This window comes from Rhinatrema bivittatum, chromosome 5 (assembly GCF_901001135.1).
Source record: "Rhinatrema bivittatum chromosome 5, aRhiBiv1.1, whole genome shotgun sequence".
NCBI classification, from domain to species: Eukaryota; Metazoa; Chordata; class Amphibia; order Gymnophiona; family Rhinatrematidae; genus Rhinatrema; species Rhinatrema bivittatum.
This window is the reverse complement of record NC_042619.1, coordinates 220615236-220641026: the sequence shown is the minus strand read 5'-3', so window position 1 is coordinate 220641026 and position 25791 is coordinate 220615236. Positions and strand designations below refer to the sequence as shown.

Below are 25791 nucleotides of genomic sequence, written 5' to 3'. Positions count from 1 at the left end.
AATAGACACCAATGTATACACCTCCACTCCCATGTGGATTTTTACCATAATAAACCTACCAGCGGGATCTTCATACGTTTCTTTGAGCTCGAAATGGCAGTCCTTGTGAATTAATATTCCCACCCCATAATATTTAGTAGCTGCCGTAGCCGCAGCCCAATACTGATAGGGATATTTGGGGTTACCCATCAATCTCTGGTACCGCTTCCGTAAATGAGTCTCTTGCAACATGGCAATATCCACTTGCATGCGATCTAATTCCTTAAACAATAGTTTTCTCTTTCTAGGGGTATTGAGCCCTTTAACATTCAAGGATAGAAATTTAAAGCTAGCCATCATGTATAAAACAGACATTCCCCGCACTGCCTATGTAGAGCCATTCCCAAAAACAACTGCCCCCATATTCAGCAGAACACTCCCACCCAGCTTGTGAGCATCCCCCAAAAATTCCCAACCCCTCCCACACCCCCACCCCCCGCCCCCACCCCCTTGCAAAGCAAGCAATGGCACTGCCACATCGTGCCAACCGCCCTAAAAGAAAGTTAAATCACTCCCCATTCAGCTCAGTTCCTGGGCTTGCTGAAAAAGAAAACTTCTATAGAACCGATCAAACATGTATAGTCAACGAACTTGAAACATCGAGTCACCAAATGTGGGAACACACTCTGAAATGCAAGAAAGCTGTTCAACGACTCCATCTAGAAAGTCTCCAACAGAAAGCTCGGCCTCTAAGCAGAGAGCAATAGGTCAAGCAGGAGCCTCCTCCACCCGGTCCTCGGGCGAATTCCTTTGCAGTCGACGCCGACCCTTGGATACTCTCTGCCAGCGTGGCTGTGGGGCACTCCGGGATGTCATCCCTCTTGTTTCATTTGGCACTTCTGGAGGAACAACAACTGTGATGCCTTCTTGCTGTAGAATCTCAACTGCCTCCCTCATGGACTTTACACGATGGGTCGTGCCTTGTATGGTAAAAGCCAACCCCCCAGGGTATAGCCAGCGGTATCTGATGTTGGCTTCAGTTAGTTTAGCAGTAACACAGCGAAACTCCTATCTTTTCTTCAAGGTGGCTGTGGAAAGATCCGCAAAAATAGCCACTTCATGGCCTTCCCATTGTCAGGATCTCTGCCTTCTGGCAACATTAAAGATTTTATTTTTCTGTTGAAATGAATGATAGCAAACCACAATATCTCTGGGCTTATTTGCTAACTTAGGACCCAGGGTCCGGTGTGCTCTGTCCACTTTAATATCAGTGTCCGGCATGTGTTCGGGCTCTGCAGCCTTAGTCAAAAGAAATATAGAGAGTTTTATCACCACCTCCACGCAGTCTGCAAAGTCCTCGGATTCAGGAATTCCCCGAATCCTCAGGTTACACCTTCTGCTTCTATTTTCGATGTCCTCCAGTTTTTCAGATAGGGAAACATATGATTACTGCAATTGAGCATGTTCCTTCCTCATGGCTTCCCATCCTTCTCCCTGGGTATCTAACCGCAGCTCATTTTCATCCACGCGGCGCCCAAGCTCCGCCGTCTCTTCTTTCATACCGGCTAGCATTTCAGCTATCTCTAGCTTATATGATTTTAAATCCTGCCGGATCTCTCCGAACCATCTCCGCATCTCGGATCGAGAAGGGGGGGGGGGGGAGTCCTCTGGAACAGAGAAATCTGCATTCTCCTTCTCTTGCTCCGCGAGGAGATCAGCCGCCGCCATTTTAGATTTTCCCGGGTCCAAGTCGTCATCCCCGCGAGCATAAGAAAACTTACGCAGGTCTGGCGTTTTTTTTTTTTGCTGCCATGCCTCGAACTTGGTTAAAGCTGCTATGAGTCTTCGGAGCCCAAGAATTGCGTCGTGATCGGTAAAAAAGCAAATTAGCCACAGAAGCTCGAGGAGCAGTACCGAAGTGCTGCCTACATGGGGAAGTGACGTCACTTCCTCGTGATTTAACTACTCTTAACAATTTTGTATCATTTGCAAATTTGATTACCTCACTCGTCATATTTCTTTCCAGATCATTTATAAATATATTGAAAAGTATGGGTCCCAATACAGATCCCTGATGCACTCCAATTCAACACATAATTAAGCTCTGGAATTCATTGTCAGAAGATGTTGTGAAAGTTATTAGTGTAGCTGCATTTAAAAAAGTTTGGATAAGTTCCTGTAGGAAAAATCCATAAACCATTTTTAAGGCAGAGTTGCAGAAATCCATGATGTGTGTGCTGACCATGGCAGGCCCGCAGCCAGGCCCTCTTACCCTCATCTGCCTGTTCCAGCATCTGGCTCCACTTCCCTCGTGGCTATGGGCCGCCACTTTCGACCTCGGACCACTCCCAGTGCTCCTGTCTCCGCGACGGATGTCTGAACTCCACGGTGGGCCTCCCTACGTGGGCCGCAGGGAGATGCCGCTGTCCTGCACTGCGCTCCTCCCTAGGCGTGCGCGCATTTTCCTTTTAACGGGGCCGTGGCGGGAAACCAACCTGCGGCCCCAGATGATGACGTCACATAAGGCCGGGCCCAGCCTCAGTTAGTTGCCTTTGGAACAGGTCTCCACGCTGGTTGTGTACTTCGTTGCCTCCTCTGGTGATTCCTTCATGATCCTGGTTCCTGTCTCATCCATGTTCCTGATCCTGGTTCCGTTACTCTTCCTTGTTCCTGTGTCCTGCGTTTACTCTACTTGTTCTACGGATTGACTCCTGGACTCGACTTCTGCTTTGCCTGACTACGCTACTGATCATCTCCTGGACCCGACCTCTGCTTTGCCTGACCACGCTACTGATAATCTCCTGGACCTGACCTCTGCTTTGCCTGACCACGCTACTGATAATTTCCTGGACCCGACCTCTGCTTTGCCCGACCACATTACTGATTATCTCCTAGACCCGACCTCTGCCTTGCTTGACTCCGCTACTCATTGTTTCCTGGACTTGACCATTGCCTTGCCTTGCCATTCTTCCTTGCTTGCCACCTGCCCTGACTTCACCCTGTTCTACGTCACCTCTGTTATTTCTGCTCTGGACTTGGGCTTTCAGGCTTCGGCCTGTTCTTACTCGGGCGCCCCCTGTCTGACTCTTGTTCCTATTGGTGCCCAGGTCTCAGGGACTCCGCCTCGACCAGTTTAGACCTACCACGCCTACCGTTGCTGGTCCCTGGATGACCTCCTCCTCATCCATCTGAAGACCTTGGACTGAGGCCCACCTAACTCCAGCTGGCCCCGGCACCCAAGGTTTCAACCTGCGGGGAACGAGGGCTGGTATTGGCGAAGCTCCAGTCAGCCTCCGTCAGTCAGCCAGCTCCGCCTACCGACGATGGGGACCCATAGGGCTTGCCCTGCGGGTAGCGTCAACCCTACCTCGGCTCAAGGGTCCACCTCCTGAGCAAAAATCCACTGCTTATTCTTGGGATAAGCAGCCTGGAATCTGTCTACCTTTTGGGATCCTGCCAGGTATTTGTGACCTGGCTTGGTCAATGTTGGAAACAGGATACTGGACTTGATGGACCTATGATCTATTGCAGTATGGCAAATCTTATGTTCTTATGTTGTAGATGTCAAGTATTAATGTATCTGCCATGCAACCCACCAGATACAAAATAAACGACAGTCAACATTGTATTTTGAAATGCACGTAATTTTTTGTTCTCTGTTAGAGGCACGGGTGACATTGACAAAGCTAACTAAGCCTTTGTCAGATGCTGTAAATTTCCATTGCTGACTCTTGGTAGCTGAAAATGAAATCTAGAAATAATACTGGGCTTGTGAGATAAAACATAAAAAATATTTAATATGTTGCAGGCTGGAAGTAAAGCAAATCTCTGGTGTGCAATCCAGGCCGGTTTAATTACTAGCTGGCAGGAGAAGTAACACAAAACCTTTTTAAAGCCTGAGCCTCCCCCCCCTCCAGTGGGAGGGAGTGAAGGAAAGCTGATATAGAGACTGCAAGAGGGAATCATTTTTCTTGTCTGTCTTTGGAGATGTATTTTCCATTCGCATTCTTGCTTCCTTAGCAGGTTTATTCAGCTCCACCCGATGGAAGAAGAGCAATTAAGACACATAGCACTTTACTTTTGACAGCATTTCTCTTCTGCAAAACCCTTTTGCCTAGGTTCTTTCCTAATAGATTTTACATGAAAAAGTACAGTCTTCTGAAAAAAAAATATCACTTACCACATTTGCATACACTGCTGTCGTACCAACCAGAAAACTCTGCAAAAAAGACAGACACTTGATGTCCATATGGTGTTAAGCCTATTGTATCGTGTGTTGGGTATGAGCTTAGCCCTCAGAAAACCATGAATAATTTGAATATAGCAAACCGCCCATACTAAAACAGCATTAACTGCCAGCACTCAAACAGTAACAATCCTACCTATGAAAAGACTGCACTGTAAATATTATATCAGGTTATAAAATACGAATACATTTCCTATTAGGAAAACAGAAAAGCCAGGCGGTTATAGATTCCTACACAGAAAGTACACTCTAGTACACTCATGTAAATCACTTCTGCAGGAAACACAGTCCTTCAAGTACAGAATAAAGAGATCATTAAGTATAACATAGTAATGACAGTAGAAAAGGACCAAATGGTCCATCCAGCCTGCCCAGTAAGCTTCTCGTGGTAGTATCTGTCATGCCATGCAATATACCTCCTTGTTCCTCTTAAGGGTAGTAACTGCTGCTCCATGCAGTTACACCCAAGCATTATGATAACCCATAAAATATGTACTGCTAACAACATTTTTACTGGGTGATGAGCCTTCTTGAAAATTAAGACAGTGCCGCTTGACGTGCTTTGCTTATGGACTTGGACTTGGCCTAGAAGCTGTCCTGTACTTCTTCCCCTATGTCTGGATTCCCCTATGTCTGGATTTTTCCTGTCTGTCTTTGGAGATGTATTTTCCATTCGCATTTTTGCTTCCTTAGCAGGTTTACTCACGGAGCGGGATGCCAGTGGCCAGTGGTAGGTGTCCACCTTCACGGAGCGGAAGGATGGAGGGCTGTCATCTCCCAATTAAATAAATAATAAAAAAACCCAGGGATGGGATCCATCAGTTCTAGAGGACGCATATAAAGAGCAGGTAGTAAAACACTGCATGGAGCGGCAGTAGCCACAGAGGCATTAACGGAGCGGGATGCCAGTGGCCGGTGGTAGGTGTCCACCTTCACAGAGTAGAAGGATGAAGGGCATCCATCTCCCAATTAAAAAAAGAAAAGAAAAAAGAAAAAAAACAGGGATGGGTTCATGGGCTTATAGGTATTACCAATTATTAGGCTTTTCAATATTTGATGATAGTTAATGTGACTTTCAAGGCATTCTTCACTTTCGGTGCATGTCCGGCATGACTCCTTGCTTCAATGACAGGGGAAAAGAAAAACTGATACTTCACACATTTCCAGCATTGCCCTCTGCTTCATGGCAGAGAGCTATGCTGCCGCTTACCCAACTAATCAAACTTAATATTTCACTTGGAAGCAGCTCCAGCACTGCTCTCTACATTAATGGTGGGGGTGAAAAGGGAATTAGAACATAAGGTTACTAAGAGCCAAGAGAAACAGTTAAGTATGAGAACAAATGTGTGAAGCTTGCTGGGCAGACTGGATGGACCGGTTGGTCTTCTTCTGCCGTCATTTCTATGTTTCTATGTTTCTATGTTACTCAGCGCCACCTGATGGAAGAGGAACAATTAAGACACGCAGCACTTTACTTTAGAAATCATTTCTCTTCTGCAAAACCCTTTTGCCTAGGTCCTTTCCTAATAGATTTTACATGAAAAAGTACAGTCTTCTGAGATAAAAATACCACAACAACATGTGTATTACAGTTACATGCAGGTACATCCCAGGATACTAAGGGAGCTCAGAGATGTGCTGGTGGGTCCGCTGAAGAACCTGTTCATTAGGTCCCTGAAAACAGGAGTTGGCCGTGGGATTGGAGAAGAGCAGTCGTGGTGTAAATAGAAATGTGCAGACAAAAACTGAACTGTAAACTGCAGCAAGCCAGGCTCCGGGTGTCCAAAGAAGAGAGGGGAGAGGCCCGACTTGTGTGGTTTTATGGGGTGGGGCGAAGAGGGAATTGAGAGTCAGACTACTAGAGACTGGGGAAGGGGAGAGGAGGTTGAGAGTGAGACTACTATCCAAAGAAAAGAGGGGAGAGGGGGGTATGAGAGAGAGAGGAAACCTATGTGAGAAAGTAGAAGAGAGGGAGCATATGGGTGTGAGAGAGGGAGCATATGTGCTCTCAACTTGAGAGTGAGATGACTAGGAACTGGGGAGGGAAGAAGGCTTAAGAATGAGAAGGCTAGGGACTGGGGGGGGGGGGGGGGGGGAGGAAGGTTTGAGTGTGAGACTGCTGGGGACTAGTGGGACTCCTGAGTCCTCAGCAGTCTTGCTTGGAACTTGAACCGGGATCTGCTTGACTCAAGCCTTGCTGAGATGCTGTCATTATTTCCTAGCAGCCCGGGAAGGTCAATGCTGAGTCTCCAAGTCGTGCTGCAACCGCCATTGCTTCTTGCCAAGTATTTGGCCTTCTGTAAACAAAAATTAAGAATAATAACATTTGATTTTAGTCTTACAGTTTCTCACTCCAAATTTTAAGAGCTAACCTTAGATTTGGATTTTAGATTTATTTATTCACCTTTTCCAAATCCAGTTCAAGATGTGTTACAATTCAGGTACTGTAGGTATTTCTCAGTCCCTGAAGGATTTACAATCTTAAGTTATACCTGAGGCAATGGAACACTTGCCAAGGTCACAAGGAGTATCTACAGAAGAAGCAGAATTTGAATCCTGGCTTTACTGGCTCTCAGTCTGCTGTTCTAACCACTTGGCTACTTCTCTACTTGTCCCGATAATGTCAGAAGAGAGCCCATACTTTATCAGATTCCTCTAAACCAGGGATGGGCACGTCCAGTCCTCGAGGGCCACAAACCAGTCTGGATTTCAGGATATCCCTAATGAATATGCATGAGAGAGATTTGCATGCACTCTGCCTCAGTTGTATGCAAATCTATGTCATGCATATTCATTAGGATATCCTAAAACCTCAACAGGTTTGTGGCCCTCGAGGACTGGAATTGCCCACCCCTGCTCTAAACAATGAATATATTTATTGTTCAAGCAGGGTGATTTCAGAGACCTTATGTTACTGGTACTGATACTGAATACTTGAAATGGATTTCCTAAAATATATAACAGTAAATCTGGCAGGAAGCTAGGGCTGGTTTTACAAAGCCTCTGGTTCTCCCTGGAAGTACAGTACTATTCCACTAACTTAGTAAACCCACATCAGGAGTTAAAACAAAATATATGTTCTTCCTATGATATCAGGTATTTCTGACTCCTCTGTGGAAGGAGATATGCATCTACAGGTCAACCTCATATGCATATGTGAGCCATCCCTGCCATACTCCTTCCAACACAAAGAATTAGAAGACCTATATAATTTTGAAAAAAAAATTGCATAATAAGTATGATGCAGGAGACAAACCATAAGCTCATTTCTCACAGGACAAGCAGGATGGTAGTCCTCACATATGGGTGACATCATCAGGATGGAGCCCAATCACGGAACACTTTTGTCAAAGTTTCTAGAACTTTGACTGGCACCTACTGGGCATGCCCAGCAATGCACTGACCCTGCATCCAGCAGAGGTCCCCCTTCAGTCTTCTTTTTTCCACGCAGCATTAGCCACGTGGGTTAAGGAGCTCTCTGGAAATTCCTGACAGGAATTTTACTCACGGAACTTCATTCAAAAATTTTCAAAAAATTCTACCCCATAGGGGTCCCCCTATCGATATCCATACTCCGCGGTCAAAAGGTAAGGTTTTACCCTTGTTGCAGTCGATTCCCGTCGAGTTATGCCTTTGGGGCCTACCGGCCATCGACCGCACTGTGGCTAAATTTTTGTCGGAGTCATGGCGTTGGGTTTTCGTCGGTGCCCCAACTGTACTCGAACAATGTCCATCACTGACCTGCATGGGGTCTCTGTTATGTGTTTGGGGTCCGGCCACAATGTCCTTACTTGCACCAAATGTGCCCAAATGACTCCTAAGGGCGTAAGGCTCGTTTAGAGAAGATGGACCTTCTCTTTCAGTTTAAAACCCCAACTCCATCAATAGCTTCGATGTCGTCCGAGCCTGTGCCATTGACTTCTCGCCAGCACCGGGACACCACTGCTGTTCGACCGGCGTTGACGTTTCCAAAGGTGTCGATTGCCTCCTCAAGAAAAGGACCGAGGAGAACATCGTGAAAAGCTTCGACACTGGCATTGGAAGGCTCAGTCCGTCGATCCAGGCACGTCCTCAGCATCGACGTCCACAGAGCCACCGACAAAGAAGCCACATCCAGAAAAGGCCCCATTCTCTTCTGTGACCGGGTCACCGAGGCGTTCCCCACCTTCAGTGGTGCCGGGATCCGCGATTCCACCTTCACCGGTGGACCCTCTGGCTATGCCAGTGCTGCCTCCTACTCCGGTGCCGGGGTTCCATACCCCGGCACCGGAGGTTCCATACCCCGGCACCAGAGGCTTCCACGAGGAATTGGATCGTTCCAATGGAACCAAGAGCACCGGTGGGTCCAGTGCCTTCCACACCTTCCATTATCATCGGATGATGAGGAAACACCATTACCCATTCCACCGTCTGGAATTTTACCACCGACTCGTCCATTGATGTCACTGGTCCCTTCGGTGCCTCCATCGATGCCATTGATTCCTCCATCGATGCCATTGGTGCCTCCATCGATGCTGTCTATGCCTCCTTTGATGCCGTTGGTGCCTCCTCCATTGCCGTCGATGCCTCGGCCTGGTCCTTCAGGATTAGCACCATTTCTCCCTGCTGGAGACCCACTAGGTGCTGGAGATCAGGCCTATAATCCTTGAACCAATGATTCGTCCCAGGATATGGATGATCTGCCATCAGAGCCCTCTCCCCCAGATGAAAGACAACGCTCTCCACCAGAAGATCTGTCTTTTATTAAATTCATCAAAGAAATGTCTGAAACCATTCCTTTTCAGCTTCAGACGGAAGAGGACTCTAGGCACAAGATGCTGGAAGTACTCCGGTTTCTAGATGCTCCTAAAGAAATCATGTCTATACCCATTCATCCTGATCTCCTGAAGAGAAACTGGGAACACCCATGTTCTGTCCCACCGGTCAACCGCAAGACAGATGCCACCTATCTGGTTAGTCAGCTCCTGGGTTCCAAAAATCACAGTTGGATCATCATTCTGTGGTTGTTGAATCAGCCCAGAAGAAGGCAAGACGTTCAAAACCTCATTCTTCCATACCTCCAGGGAAGGAACAAAAATCCCTGGATGCTTTTGGCAGGCGAGTCTTCCATGGCTCCTTGCTCATATCTCGCATTGCATCTTACCAGTTATACATGACACAGAGTAACAGAGACCTTTTTAAAAGGATCCAGGACTTCTCTGATTCTTTACCAGAGCAACTCCAGGCTCAGCTTCATACTCTGGCTCAGAAAGTTCTAGATGCGAGAAAGCACGAGGTCTGCGCTGCATATGATATCTTCGACATGGCCTCTAGAGTATCTGCAGCGGGAATTAGTGCCAGAAGATGGGCCTGGTTCAAGTCATCGGACTTAAGACCAGAAGTCCAAGACAGGTTAGCAGATCTACCCTGTGTGGGCGACAATCTCTTCGAGGAAAAGATCTGAGAGACTGTGGCGCAGTTGAAGGATTACCATGAAACTCTGCGCCAGCTTTCTTCTGTTCCGTCTGAGTTTCCGTCTGCCCCTAAGAGAACTTTCAGATGTGACTCTAAGTGGCCGGCCTACAAGCAAAGGAAGTTTTATCCTCCGGCTTCTAGAGGACGCCCTTCCAGACCTTACCAAAAGGTCAATCCAGGGAGACTCGGCCTCTAAGGTCTCAGCCAGCTTCTCAGCCTGGACCAGCATCAGGTTTTGACGCCTTCCTAGAGAGTGTAAGCCAACCTCCTCTTCCATCCATACCGGTCGGCGGTTGGTTCTGCCACTTCAACAGCGCTTGGCATATAGTTACCACAATAAAACACAGAGGTAGGCGATCTATGATAGCCGTCAGGAAAAACACAAGAATAGATGCCTGAGACTTTTCCAAGGTTTATTGAAACAGAGACGTATATTAAAAAACTTGCCCGACTCCGGCCGAGTTTCGCGGCTAAACCGCTGCCTCAGGGGCTCAATACTTCACAGCTGTAAATAACTCTCAGTGGTACAATTCCTTCCCAACATACAATCATTGATTGTCAGCAATACATAAGACAACTCTCACACTGACGTGCAGCATGTAGTCTCTGCTTCTATGTCATTCAGCGCGTCAAATCCACCATTTTAAAGGGGCAATTTTGGCGCCAAAACTTCAATACTTCACAGCTGCAAATAACTCTCAGTGGTACAATTCCTTCCCAACATACAATCATTGATTGTCAGCAATACATAAGACAACTCTCACACTGACGTGCAGCATGCTGCACGTCAGTGTGAGAGTTGTGAGAGTTGTGAGAGTTGTGAGCAATACATAAGACAACTCACACTGACGTGCAGCATGCTGCACGTCAGTGTGAGAGTTGTGAGAGTTGTCTTATGTATTGCTGACAATCAATGATTGTATGTTGGGAAGGAATTGTACCACTGAGAGTTATTTCCATACAGTTACCACAGACCAGTGGGTACTGGCAGTAGTCACTTAGGGTTACCACCTAAATTTCCTGACTGTTCCAGCGGACTCTCCGCCTCGGCTGACGTGCGGGACGTCCGACCACTCTCCCTCGCTCGAACAGAAGGTCTCAGTCCTCCTCAAATCCCGAGCATTAGAACCAGTGCCCCTCTCCCAGCAGGGGAAAGGGTTTTATTCCCTGTATTTTCTAATACCAAAAAAGTCAGGTGGCGTAAGCCCGATACAGTACCTCCGCGCCCTAAACAAATTTTTGCAGAGAGAAAAATTCAAAATGGTAGCCTTGGGCTCTCTACTTCCTCTTCTACAAAGAGGAGATTGGCTATGCTCTCTAGATCTCCAAGACGCTTGCACACACATCTCAATTACTCCATCTCATCGCAAGTACTTGCGATTCCAGGTCGGCCCCCATCATTTCCAGTACCATGTATTACCATTCGGCCTGGTGTCCGCTCCACAAGTATTCACCAAGTGCCTGGAGGTGGTCGCAGCCTTCCTCAGGAATCAGGGTGTGCATGTCTACCCTTATCTCGACGATTGGTTGATAAGGGCTCCAACTCAGCAGGGTGCACTAATCTCCCTGCATCTCACTACCATCACCCTGATCTCCTTAGGGTTTCTAATCAACTATCCCAAATCCAAGATAGTTCCATCCCAAACCCTATCCTTTATAGGGGCCAACCTAAACACTTTACAGGCGAAAGCCTTCCTCCCCCAGGATAGTGCTTTCACCATAACATCTCTGGCTCATCAATTGCAGAATCGAGTATCTTCAATTGCTCGTCACTTTCTCATACTGCTGGGTCACATGGCGTCCTCGGTATATGTCACTCCGATGGCTTGCCTCGCCATGAGAGTAATGCAGTGGACCTTAAAATGCCAGTGGATTCAAGCTTGTCAGCCAATGTCCAGCATTGTCCAGGTTACCAAGCAGCTCCGTCTGTCACTAGCTTAGTGGATGCACCACTCCAATCTCATTCAAGGCCTTCCATTTCAGGCTCCAGATCCTCAAATTACCTTAACAACAGACGCATCCAACCTTGGATGGGGTGCACATGTGGGCAACCTGCAGACTCAGGGAACCTGGTCTCCAGAGGAAGCCAAACACCAGATACATTTCCTGGAGCTACGGGCGATCAGATATGCCTTCAAGGCCTTTCAGGATTGCCTATCAAACAAAGCTATCCTGATTCAACCGACCATCAGGTTGCGATGTGGTACATCAACAAACAAGGGGGAACGGGCTCCTACTTCCTGTGTCAGGAAGCTGCACAGATATGGGCATGGGCCCTTTCCCGCTCGATTTCCCTCAAAGCAACCTACTTGCCAGGAGTAGACAATATGTTGGCAGACAAGCTAAGTTGTACTTTCCATCCGCACGAGTGGTCTCTCAACCCCACGATAGCGGACATGATATTCCAATGTTGGGGTTACCCTCGCATAGACCTCTTTGCGTCGATCCACAACCACAAAGTAGACAACTTCTGCTCTCTCATTCGCAGTCACTACTCGCAACCAGGAGATGCCTTCACCCTCTCCTGGGCCAGAAGTCTCCTTTATGCGTACCCTCCACTTCCTCTCATTTCAAAGATTCTCGTGAAGCTCAGGCAGGACAAAGGATTAATGATTCTGATACCTCCCCATTGGCCACGCCAGGTGTGGTTTCCAATCCTCCAGGACCTATCAGTACGCCGACACATTCCTCTGGGGAAGGATCCCCTTCTAATCACTCAGAACAAAGGGTACCTGCGTGACCCCAACCTCCAGGCTCTGTCTCTGACAGCCTGGATGTTGAAAGGTTAATACTCCAAACTTTTAACCTTTCAGAGTTGGTATCCGAGTTCTGGTGACTTCACGAAAGGCTTCAACAAGAAGGTCTTATCGCTCTAAATGGAAGAGGTTTATGGTCTGGTGCACTTCCATTTCCATAGACCCCTTCACTTGTTCCACTGCGAGGTTCCTAGACACTCTCTGGCACCTGTCAGAGTTAGGCCTAAGAACTTCCTCTATCAGGGTGCATGTTAGTGCAGTGTCTGCGTACCATATGGGTATAGGTAATGTTTCCATTTCCATGCAACCCTTAGTTTCACATTTCATGGAGGCTTGCTCCATTTAAAACCTCCACTGCGCCCTCCTGCCCCTGCTTGGGACCTTAATGTGGTTTTGGGGTGGCTCATGAAACCTCTGTTTCACCTCTCCACTCCTGTCATCTCCGCTATCTCACCTGGAAGGTAGTTTTTCTTCTTGCGATCATGTCTGCTCGCAGAGTTAGTGAATTACAGGCATTAGTTACCTACCCTCCTTACACTAAAATTCTGCATGACATTGTAGTGCTCCGCAGTCACCCTAAATTTTTGCCAAAGGTAGTGTCGGAATTTCATATTAACCAATCTATTATCCTAGCTACCTTTTTTCCCAGGCCCCATTCGAACCCAGGAGAACAGACTCTGCATTCCTTGGATTGCAAACGTGCTTTAGCTTTCTATCTGGACCACACGTCGGCCCACAGGAAATCCACTCAATTGTAGGGATGTGAATCGGATCCGATATCGGATCCGATTCTGGTTCCGATTCACATCTCTATAGATGTGAATCGGATCCAATATCGGATGTGAATCGGATCCGATATCGGATCCGATTCACATCTCTACTCAATTGTTTCTTTTGATACCACCGAATTGGGAAATCCTGTGGGAAAGCAGACCCTCTCCTCGTGGTTGGCGGAATGCATTTCTTTTTGCTACCAGCAAGCAGGCATTCCGCTACAAGACCGTGTAAAAGCATACTCTGTCAGGGCGGATTTAGGCGAGCAGGGCCCTGCGCGCCGGTGAGCCTATTTTACATAGGCCTACCGGCGCGCGCAGAGCCCCGGGACTCGCGTAAGTCCCGGGGTTTTCTGAGGGGGGCGTGTCGGGGCGGGCCCGAACCGCGCGGCGTTTTCGGGGCGTTCTGGGGGCGGGCCCGGGGGCGTGGCCGCGCCCTCCGGACCCGCCCCCAGGTCGCGTCCCGGGGGCGGGATTTACGCCTCCCTCTGGGAGGCGTAAATCCCCCGACAAAGGTAAGGGGGGGTTTAGACAGGGCCGGGCGGGTGGGTTAGGTAGGGGAATGGGGGTAGGCTGCGCGGCTCGGCACGCGCCGGCTATACGGAATTGATAGCCTTGCGCGCGCTGATCCAGGATTTTAGCGGATACGCGCGGCTACGCGCGTATCTACTAAAATCCCGCATACTTTTGCTTGCGCCTGATGCACCAGCAAAAGTACGCCAAATCGCGCGGTTTGAAAATCTACCCCTAAATGCACAGTTCTGAAAATTGCTCCCATGGATTGATGCATAGGATACCACTCTGCTAAGTCATTAAATGGTCTCTTAACAAAATCAGACAATATTTTATCACAGAAACAACATGCATGCTTTTAGCTATATTGAGGGCGGAGAGTCGATTCACTACTTAACGTGTGCGAAAGTTGCTTTGAAACTTATTTTCTGTCTAAAGAAGTTCTCATGCTTGGAGTGTTAAAAGATGAGCTAAACCTGTACTTTTTAATCAATGCAACATCTGTTGTTCATAAAATCTGCCTATCATACTTGATCAACAAGCAATGTTAAAAGGCACTCATCACCTTTGCACACTGTTAATAAATGGCACAGAGGATGCCTGAGGCATCATTCTTGTCTCTTGGGAGTAATCTTCAGGAGTGTCCTACGGCTTGAAGACTAACCCAAGCACATGTTCTACTACTGCCTCTTACATCGCCACAAATTATAATGATACTAGCCTTCTGTATTTTATGTTAATCAGAAGTGGATGAATTCTACATGAACGGCATCTTAAGAGAAAGCTCCTTGTCTGAGGCATTAGATGAAGATAGTTTTCTTCTTGGCTTTTTTGGCAGAGATTGAAAACCCATATAATAGAGTGGGTTAATGCCTTGCTAACCTGATCCATTTGAGGTCATGTTAACATTGTGGCAATGGTCAAAGCAGGAAGATTAACCTTCTGTTAAATCCCTCCCTCCAAACAACCTTGTATTTCAAGAGTGCACATCATGCTTGGATAGATTAATTCTATATCATTAAGTTGTTATTTTTAAAGTTGTTTATCCAGTTGCCCCGCACCCTGGAAGTAAAGATGTCAGCAAGAAATTCATAATTTATTTCATACTGCATCTGATTGGTCCAGTTTATCTGTGATGTTGTAAAAAGAATCAAATGCATGCATACACGCACATACACACACACACACATATATCCCATTCTAAAAATGGCTGTCCCCAATGTTTATGGAAATTACAGAACTTAAAGGATTTCAAAAAATAGGTTAGTAGCAAAATTTGAATTGATAAAAGGGTATCATCAGGTGTGTACGTTGTTAAATATTTCCAAAAATACAGAGGACACAGCTTTCTTTTAACCACAAGATCTATAAGAACTGTACAGGGTAACAGATTGGATTAGAAGCCAAACGGTAGTCCAATTTTGAGCTTTATTTGAATGGAGACGCAATCTTATATATGTGCCCGACTCAGGCCGAGTTTCGCCCCACGTAGGGGCTGCCTCAGGGGTTAAAACACATAAATAACAAATATGACTAGACATTACAGAACATATAACAAAACATTATTTAAAATAAAATTACTTATCAAAAGGTAACAAATAGAATCTTTAAACATATCAGAACAACTTATAATGAATGGACAATAACAAAACACTGAAAAAAGTAGACAAGAGACATGGTAACAATGTATGGTTTTACCTGTATATAGTTAGTCTTAATGTATATGAGTATACTCTCATAACATTAATTCCCAACATCTATGGCAGTCTGGTGGTCTGTAAGTAATGCATAAAATTAAAATAAAGATAAAAAAAATAAAAAATTAGAAAGTAATTTAAGAACAAACCTAATTAAGACTTTATTTGAATAAGAATTTATTTTTATCCCTTTTAAGCTTTTGAACAGCTTTTGGCTTGCTGGTGCCTTTTTCTTTATTTTTAAGTAATACGTTTTTAAAGTTTGCTAATAGCTCTTCAGTCCCCAGTGCATTGCCCTCTTGCTGATTGACATAAGTTTTTTTGAATCATTTTGAATCAGTTTTCATTTTTCATGGTTGAATTACAGTCTCCATGCTGTATAGTGACTATCATAAATAGAATAATGTAGCATGGTCAGTTTGACCCCGTTGTTTTAGTATTTTAACTTTTATTTTTTCATTTTTTTAAGTTGTATTTTTTCATCTTATGTATTTTTTAGTCAATCTTAATTCTTATTCAAATAAAGTCTTAATTAGGTTTGTTCTTAAATTACTTTTTAATTTTTTTATCTTTATTTTAATTTTATGCATTACTTACAGACCACCAGACTGCCATAGATGTTGGGAATTAATGTTATGAGAGTATACTCATATACATTAAGACTAACTATTGTGTTACGTAATGGGCCTCAAAAGGCCTTGTATTCTGTTACATAATGGGTGTTTTAGTGTGCTCTTGGGCCTCAGCCCGACCCCAGATGGATTCAGGACCGAACCGAGGGTTGACGGCGTGTTCCAGCATGGCTGACGGGCTTACCCTCTGCCAGGCCTGCAAGCTCCCAAAGCCAACAACATGATGATGTTGGAATGTGAATGGTCCTCTGACCATTCCGAGCCCTTTCGGACCTGCCGCTTAGATCGGCATGGAGCAGCAGGCTTGGCCTGAGGTCGAGGGCAGATGGGCCTTGACATGAAGACATGACACCAAGATCGATGCTACGGCATCGCAAACGAAGACATGACACCAAGGCTGATGCAAAGACATCCCGGACCAATGGTCGAGGCGACGGCATCCCGGACCAGGGTCGATACGACGACATCAGGAGCAAGACGTTGACATGATACCAAGACTGATGCAACGGCATTCAGGACGATACGAGGAACTTGACGAAGTCCAGACGAGACGAGAAGCTGGGCGGAAGGACATTGGCACTGTCTCTCAGGGCACCCTACACAGTCCACCTGTGGGACTGGTCGCGGACCACCCTGTCCCACTGCATGCCCTACACAGCCCGAGGAGGCTGGTCACGGACCACGCTGAGAACGGGACAAGCGCAGGGAAGAATCCAGCCGAAGCAGAACTTCGACGACGGAGCCATAAGTCATCCGGAGCTCCGCAAAGGCTGGAAGGATATGACGGCTCAGGAGCACAGGACACCAGTCCACCTGTAGGCTACTCCACGCTCGGGAAAGACGTCATCTGAGAGAGTACGGCCTGACAGGACCAAAAGGCTCAGGAGCGCTGAAGCAAACACCAAGAAGGGCAGAACATCAAGGAACCTGGGACATCAGGAAGCAGAAGATCAAGACGAGACACCAGGACACCTGGACGGGAACCTCAGGCACGAACATGACTTGACATGACGAGACAAAACAAAGAGGAGCTCCACGAAGAAGGCCTGACGGAGCTCTGGCAGGCAGGAGCCTCCAGAGTGAAGTAACTCCGATGCAAGGCCAAGACGTACTATGAAGACAGCCCTTTTATAGGGCTAGGCAGAAAATCCAATCCATAGGTGGGGCCAGCACACTTCCTGTGTCTGGCCCTTTAAATTCTGTGACGAGGCGCGCGCTGGCGCCTAGAGGGAAGGAAGCAGAAGCTAGTGCAGGACCGCGGACAGCAGCCTGCATGGAACGTCGGCGTCATAGATGCAGGGCTGGCCTGGGAAGCAGGCCTCGATGACGGCAGCGGCTCCAGCCGCTACAGGAGGCCCCGGGGGCGGCTTCAGCCAGCCTCTGCGCCACGAAGATCACATTGCTGCCGGCGGCAGCTCCCAGCCCCAAGGATGGTAGGAAGTCCGTGGCTCCGACCGCGGCTCCGACCCGACTTTGGCGGCACCGCGCCGCGACAAGGCAGGATACAAGGGGCAGCCTCCAGGCCGCGAGGAGAAGTACAGTATGCGGCTCCGGCCGCGTCGGGGAAAGGCAGAAACAAGGTAAATAGGGCCTGCTTGCGGGGATTAGCTCCGTGGGCAGGTTCATAACACATTGTTACCATGTCTCTTGTCTACTTTTTTCAATCTGTTTTGTTATTATCCATTCATTATAAGTTGTTCTGATATGTTTACAGATTCTATTTGTTACCTTTTGATAAGTAATTTTATTTTAAATAATGTTTTGTTATATGTTCTGTAATGTCTAGTCATATTTGTTATTTATGTGTTTTAGCCCCTGAGGCAGCCCCTACGTGGGGCGAAACTCGGCCTGAGTCAAGCACATATATAAGATCGCGTCTCCATTCAAATAAAGCTCAAAATTGGACCACCTTTTGGCTTCTAATCCAATCTATTACCCTAATGGCTTTCTTAGATAGCCTACCCTCCTGTTTTGTCGGTCTATAAGAACTGTACTCCACAGTTCCATTGCATAGAATTCATGCTTGGTCCTTGTATTACTTTGGAAGCCATCCTTGGGATTTTGTCTTTATGGGCTCAAATTACTCAAAATCTTTTTGGCCTCTAAATATCTTTAAAAGCAGATATTCAAGAGATAGCGAAAAGAAAAGTATTTAGAGCATACAAGAGGAGCAACCATCATAGACGCTGTGTTAACATCCTTCATTCTGTGCCCCTACCACCCATCCGATCTTCCTGCAAACATCCATTCACCCTTTATTTGCCTCCAACATTCAACAGGCCCAAATATATTCCTCCTACGGGAATAATTTTGAGATGTTTAAAGCTTTTTTATGCTTGTGGGAAAAGCCAGGTATAGCATATCATACTATTTTTTTATACACTAGTGAGATAAGCATCCCTCCAAAAAAAATAAATAAATAAAAGAGAAAGCAAGAAAATAAAATGAAAACCTTAGATAAAATGATGCCTTTCAGTATGAGAAAGTTACATTTTGTGTTTTGTCTTCTGACTTGTATTAAAAAAAATCCCTAAAGAACAGTCCCTCAAAGTAGCTCACAACGAAGTGAAAGGACATCTATTTACATCTATTGGGTAAATTCACCCTTTCTCCATTGTACAAAAACAGGCAAACACTACACTGCACACATTTTTTGAGCAGTATACAAACAGCAAGGCATTACTTACTCAAGGAGGATTTATTCCCCAGGAGAACTTTATAATTGTTTCTGACCATTTGGGAATGGACTTGGATTTTTTAGACTATTTGCAAAGTGATTTTTGAATCTTCAGTTTATTTGCAAAGTGACAATTTTGGAACAATGCAGTGAGTAGCCTTCAAGATGGATTTTGGGTTTTTGTTTTTTTTTTTTAGCAGTGGATGTAGTTAATATTGGTGACTCTAGGTTCTAAAAGATTTTGGGGGAGGGCATTTGTAGTTGGGGAAGGGTTGTGTAGTATGAATGAGTATGTGTGATGTGACATTGTGTGTATTTTGAGGGGTATACTACATTTCATCAATGTTGTATTAAAAGAGAAGTGTTACTTTGAAAGTAAAATGTTAGATTTTAATGTTTTTTGCATAAATAAATTTGAATCGCTTGATAAACAGTAAAGTTTTGTCAAAAGGACAGTTGTGAGCTACTATGAGGGTCTGTTCCTTAGGGGTTTTTTGATTATTGTATTGTGACAGTCTAAATACGGTATTTTGTTGGCTGTGGTTTGAAAAAATCCCTTACATATCTGACAGGTTTATTATCTGGATACAGGAAACATGTTTATTACTACCCTCATGGGCTGGAATTTTATCTTTTTCAGTACATAGACTCTGCAGAGCTGGAGGACTCCATGGCAGCTGAAGATCCAGTGAAGTACCATCGGGCGTGGGAGAAGTTATGCAAGGCAGAGTAAGTGCCAAGGAAAAGACAGGGCCGGATTTTAAAAGCTCTACGCGCATAAATCCGGCTGGATTTACGCACGCAGGGCACTCGCGTGCTGGCGCACCTATTTTGCATAGGCCGCCGGCGCGCGCATAGCCCCGGGACGCGCGTAAGTCCCGGGGCTTCGTAAAAGGGGCGGGAGGGGGCGTGTCTGGGGGCATGTCTGGGGTCAGGGGGCGGTTCGGGGCGGGTCCGGGGGCATGGCCGAGGCCTCTGGACCACCCCCCGAGTCGGGTGATGACGCGCCAGCAGCCCGCTGGCGCATGCAGATTTACGCCTGCCTTGGGTAGGCGTAAATCTGCCAACAAAGGTGGAGGGGGGGTTTAGATAGGGCCGGGGGGGGGTGGGTTAGGTAGGGGAAGGGAGGGGAAAGTGAGGGGAGGAGGAAGGAAAGTTCCCTCCGAGGCTGCTCCGATTTCGGAGCGGCCTTGGAAGGAACAGGCAGCACGCGCCGGGCTCGGCGCGCGCAGGTTGCACAAATGTGCACCCCCTTGCGCGCGCCAACCCCGGATTTTATAAGATACGCGCGTATCTTATAAAATCCAGCGTACTTTTGTTCGCGCGTGAGCTGTTTTTGAAAATGTACCCCACTATTTTTAGGTCATGGGGTTATTCCTTGGTGGGGAGAGTAGGGGACTTAGGCGGGGGGTGGGGGAGGTTGAGGAAGTTAACCCCACGCAAACCCAAAATCAGGATCATTTCTGAAATTTGATTAGCAGATGGCAGTGCAATCTGTTCACCTACCTGATCGGGTCATTCATCAAATTATGTTAGAGCCCAAATGCGCATTAAATGGGGTTTGACACAAATTGTGCACTTGATAAATAGCACAACGCAAGCTAACATACAAATTTTAATTTTAGTATGCAAGTGAGAGGAGTTAATGCAAACTAAGGGCCTTATTTACTCAGGCTTTTCTCCCATTATGTGTCTATGGGAAAAATGCTTCGTAAATCAGGCCCTAAGGCTGATATTTAGCGAACAGGTATTATACAGATCCACATGCCAGGCCAGTACAGGGGAGGCAGCCAGTCTGTGGAGGTCTCCTTGCTCCCAAACAACAGCAGGCCTCCTAGCTGTCTGCTCTTGGGCTGTGGGGTTGGTCTAACCCACACAACTCCCTCACTCCTCTTCAGTTGTCACACAACTGCTGACACAGTGGTAGAGCAGCCAGCAAGTAGAAGACATTTTGTTTAGTGTGGAACCTAAAAAGGGTTTTGTCCAGATTGCCCTGTAGGTGGAGTGAGGACCCAAGTAAGGGTCCCACTGTAAGGGCTTGTGGGGTGATTAGTGTAACTTGCCCGTAACACCACATAGGCTTTACATTTACACTATTCACTACACCTGCATCTGCACAATTATGCTCTCTGGAGATAAAACACACCTAGGGGATTTAAGTCATTTTCAAGTAGCTCTCTGACTGAAGACTTATGTCATGATAGGATTTGGTGCCAGAGCCAGAAAGAAGGGCCATTGCTTGGTCAGAGGTGATATATCTTCACAATGTTATAGACCAAAGGTTTGTAATAGGTGCACTATTACCTTTGCATAGCTGGACAACGCATTGGTCCCCAACAGAGTGAAGACATAGCTACTGCATCTCTAGCCAAACATTTCTGCGCCTATTCCCCCAGACTGCGTCTGGAGGTGAACACTAGCTAGCTAGTGGCCAGCTCACATACATGCCCATGTACCCAACAGTTAGCTGAGAGTATGCTCTCTGGAGAAGGCAACTGCAGCCAATACTGAAGCTCCACAGTAAGGAGCTTCCTGTTTAGCTCTTGGTGACTTCCTTAGGAGCATACAGTCAGCCTTTGGTTGTATGCCATAGGCCATATTGTCTTGCCTGCCAGAAAAGTACCTGCTTGGAATGGCCACTGGCAATCTAGCATGCAAGGTCATGTGGATTCAAAAACTTTCACCTAGTAAACCCTTAAGAGAAAAAGCACACAATAAAAACATGCAAGCAGAAAGTATTCTTTCAAACCTGTGACCACTTTTTATTTATTTATTAGTTTATTTATTTAATTATTTTATATACCATTGTTTCAAGTGAAGATCACAACAGTTTACAAAAGTAACATTCATGTTTGGATCATTATATAAATTGGTATAACACAATTTGGTGTAACACAATTTGGTAAAACATACATTGGTACTATACAATTTAGTATCACATGAACATTGACATGAAACATATTTGGTAAGATGTGTATTTTATTACACAACAAATGTTAACAGATTAAAAGCAAATCAACATCTTTGGTAATCACATTCTGCAAGGACAAGATATGTAATTGCACATGACATTATAACTGAAATGAACAGCACATTAAGTGTATGCCTGTATATACATTGTTCCAAATGGCAACATTACATATACAGTATTAGCATCTTATCCTTTTGCACAATCATATTTACAGCAAAGAACATGGAAAGCAGAAGTGGCACCCCAATAGCTACAGTATAGCTGTAATGTTAGAATGTAATGTGATAACAGCACAACTATGTGATGTAAACCAAAAGACTCCTAGACAGTCCATGTTGAAAGAGCGTCCTCAAAGGGGGACAGCCTAAGGGCCAAGGCAGCAGAGTTCAAGTGAAGGCCCCCAGACAGTACATTCTGAAAGAGCATACTCAAGGGGCAGGCTAAGAGCCAAGGCAGCAAAGGTTAAGTAGCAGGCACCAGGACCAGGACTGGAGAGTGCAGGATGGAGGCCGAGGACTAGGACTGGAGAGCACCGCATGAAGGCAGGAGCAGCAGGAGAAGACCCAGCAGCATGGAAGCAGGAGCCCCAGGAGAAGACACAGCAGCATGGAGGTAACAGCTTCAGGCAAAGACACTGCAGCATGGAGGCAGGAGCACCAGGAGAAGACAAGCAGCATGGAGGCACCAGCAGGATGAGCTGAGATGAGATGAGACACCAGCATGGAGGAAGCAGCAGGATGAGTTGAAATGAGATCAGACACCAGCATGGAGGCAGCAGCAGGATGAGCTGAGATGAGAAGAGACAAACATAAGCATCAGGAGCAGGAAATGAGACATGATGGAAAGAGACAGCAGCTAGACCGTGACTAGAGACCTCATCAAGGAGGCTAGAGTATAGGCAGAGCATCGAGAAAGGCTTTAGAAATAGGCAACAGGACAACAGTGGCAGACAGTTCACCATCCCCTTCAGCAAGCCGGCACAGGAACTCTGTAGTGAGAATGGGCCCAGCAGTCTTCTACCAACTAGCCAGCACAGGAACTCTCTCCAGAGGCCCAGCCAGGCTTGTTCAATAAATCTTGCTTCTAGGCATTACAGGGCATCAATTGTGAACGTTCATGGCCCTTTGCCACACCAAGGCTTGCCACTTGAGCATGGCATGTCTTTGGGGGGCCTACCCCTGGGTCATCTGTTGAGTGGGCACTGCTACACGGCGTAGAGTCTTGGGATGCTGGGGAAGGCACTGGTGGAGGCTCTGGCATTCTTTGTAGAATCTGAGTGAGGATGCTGCCACTGTGGTGAGTGTTTGTGTGTGGGCTGCCGACTAGTCACACATGGCCAGGGTCTGCCTGTTGACAGCCCTCCTGAGGCGCACTAGCTCTTCCCATATTTGGTGCAGGTAGACACCATGGCTCCTTTCCAGCCGTTCCAGCTGCTCTTGCATTGAGACCTTGCTTGGAGCCAGTGGTGGTGCTGGAACTGGTACTGGTGCTGTGCTAGTCATTGGTGGAGTGGAGGTTTGAGCCTCTAGAAGTGACATGAGGGGGCTGGTGGGCTGCTCCGTTTCAGTGTGTGCTGCATTGTGCTGAACATATGGTGTGCTGGAGCAAGGTTGTGTTGCCTGTATTGTGTGTCCCTGTAGGCTGGGTTCCTCCATGAAGCTGGAAAGATTTAGCCTCACAATAAGTGTACATGCTGAGCCAAGGGCTTGCAGGATCTGGCTTTGCTCAGGAGGCTGCTACTGCTGCTGCTGCTTCTTCTCACTGAACTGTGTCTGAGCGTCCATAAGCAAGAGGGCACAGAAAGGTGCTGCTGAACGGCTGGTCCCTGGCTCTTCACTGCTGGTCCCTGGGGCTTCACTGCTGGTCCTTGGGGTTGCATGGCTGGGACCAGCAGAGTCCTAGACGAGAGCTGTGGAAACAAAAAGACATAAGTTCCAAAGCCAAGAGGTACACATATGGATCGTTTGGCAGGAGGTGCCCACTTTGCATGTCAATCAATGCAAGAATCTTGTGCCAAATGATGTGCACAACTGTAACAGTCTTGCCATTTACAGGTGAGGTGAACTTACCTGATTCATCTCGCATGGTGTCCAGCTGCTCAACCATGCCCTCGAACACATCCGGTCTCACCCATTGCACAAGGTGCTCCTCCATGGGCCTCAGCACAATTGGACAAGGGGCTCCTCCATCAGTCTGCCGCATGTACCTGTTGCGGTTTGCCACCTTGGTCTTTAACTGGGCCTTTATGTCCTGGTATCTGTGGGCGACCTGCTCCCCACTGTGTCTCATGCCGCTTGTCCTTGAGATTGCCTGGGCGATAGTGCACCAGATCTGGCCCTTGGCTGCCCTTGAGATCTTGGCCGCATGGTTGCCAAACAGCATGGCATAATTTTCCAGGACCATGGCAATGATCATTTCATTGTCCTCCGGGCTGAACTTCAATGCCCTGAGACAAACGCGCCCTGCTGCCTGAAGGGGTGCCACTTCCATTTCCGGAGAAGTGTCCTCCCTTTCCTCACTCTAGCTCCCTCATCTCTCTCCCCTCTCTTCCTCCCCCTGTCCTACATGTGCTCTATTGACTCCCCTCCCTTCTGCCCTCTCTGTCTAGTCTTACCCAGTCTTCCTCCCACTGGACTTGCCTGCCTATCCCTGTCCCTACTCCTACTCCTCCTCCTCCTTCCCCTAGCACTCCTGCCCTCCTCCTTCCTCCTCCTCCTCCTCCCCCTCCTCTCTTCATGCCTCTCCTCTCCTCTCTCCCCTGCTTCATGTTCTATCCTCTCCACTCCTCAACACCACCACACCTCACTACTCCTCCTCTGCCTCACCAACACTCCTCACCACCATGTCTCACCACTCCTCCTCCACTTCACCCAAACACAAAGATGGACAGATAAACAGGACAAACAAAAACTTTCACACATACAGATCAAGACAATAGACCAGGGGAAAGGGAAACAGATTAGAAACAAGCCACAGGACACCGTACTCAGAAATCGCTAACTACCTCCAATCAACTACCAAACTACCAACTACCATTAACTCACCTACTCTCCTCTCTCCAAACGCCTTACACACCCTCAAAGAGGAAGTTGCAGGCAGCTATTATATATAAATTAGAAAAAGAATGTGCCTTGCACTCATCTACGCATGCCACATAAAATGATGCGCAATGCGCTGATGCAACGCACTATGCATGATGCAATGTGTGACTCAATTATGTTATATGCTAGGCGTAAATTGCCTATATGATGGCAGTAGGCAGGAAATTATCCTAACCATGCCCTTTTTTATCGCAGGCTCTATTTCTGCTATATTGATAGCAATTTGATAAATCTAGGACTGTGTTTCAGATAAAACCTCTTCATAGTTACATCAGTGCCTGAATTTTTTTTTTTTAATCAGGAAATTAACTCGGGTGTTACATATTCCTTGGGGGTATATCTGGGAGGAGCTTACTCTGCTGTATTTCTGCAGAAAGGGAAAATGGACATAGGCTAGATGGGCCTCATGGCGTTTATGTTGTTATGTTGTTATGTTGTTATGTTGTTATGTTGTTATGTTGTTATGTTCCTTCTCAGCTCTCCTCTCTCCTCCTCCCCTTTCTCCCTCACTAGCCTGCCTGCACTTCTTAGTCTTTTTCCATTGTACATATGTATATATTTGCAAACGTTGCTATAATATAATTTAATGCAAACTTTCCCATGTTATCTCCCACCCCCTTTTAATACCTTGTTCGCATGTTTTAATCGTTCAATGTAAAGCGCCATGCCTAGCGCCAGTTTATGTTACAATGTGAACCGATATGATATCCTGGATGAATGTCGGTATATAAAAATTTTAAATAAATAAATAAATAAATAAAATGTTTCTTGTTAGGACTCGGTATACTTTATGAACCTAATGAAGCCAATATTCAGCAGGCCTTTTAGAAGACAAGTTATTCTAGCTAAAGTTAGCTGGATAACTTGTCCTGTATATTCAGTGGGATAAACGTCCTGCTTAATATACTTCTTTAAAGTTATCCTGCTACATATAGTCAGATAACTTTATTCCTAACCTTTAACACTAACTGGCCATTGGTTGAATATGGCCA

The 25791-nt window shown here is 46.5% G+C and overlaps 1 protein-coding gene across 5 annotated transcripts in view; it reads left to right on the top strand.

Annotated features, from left to right (window-relative positions):
* Positions 1-25791, top strand: part of CTPS2 (CTP synthase 2) — a 428947-nt gene that overhangs the window by 184810 nt on the left and 218346 nt on the right. For all 5 annotated transcript variants that reach the window (XM_029603286.1, XM_029603284.1, XM_029603287.1 and 2 more), the window contains one exon: positions 19368-19456. In XM_029603286.1, coding sequence (XP_029459146.1) covers positions 19368-19456 — 89 coding nt within the window. The remainder of the gene's footprint in view (positions 1-19367; positions 19457-25791) is intronic.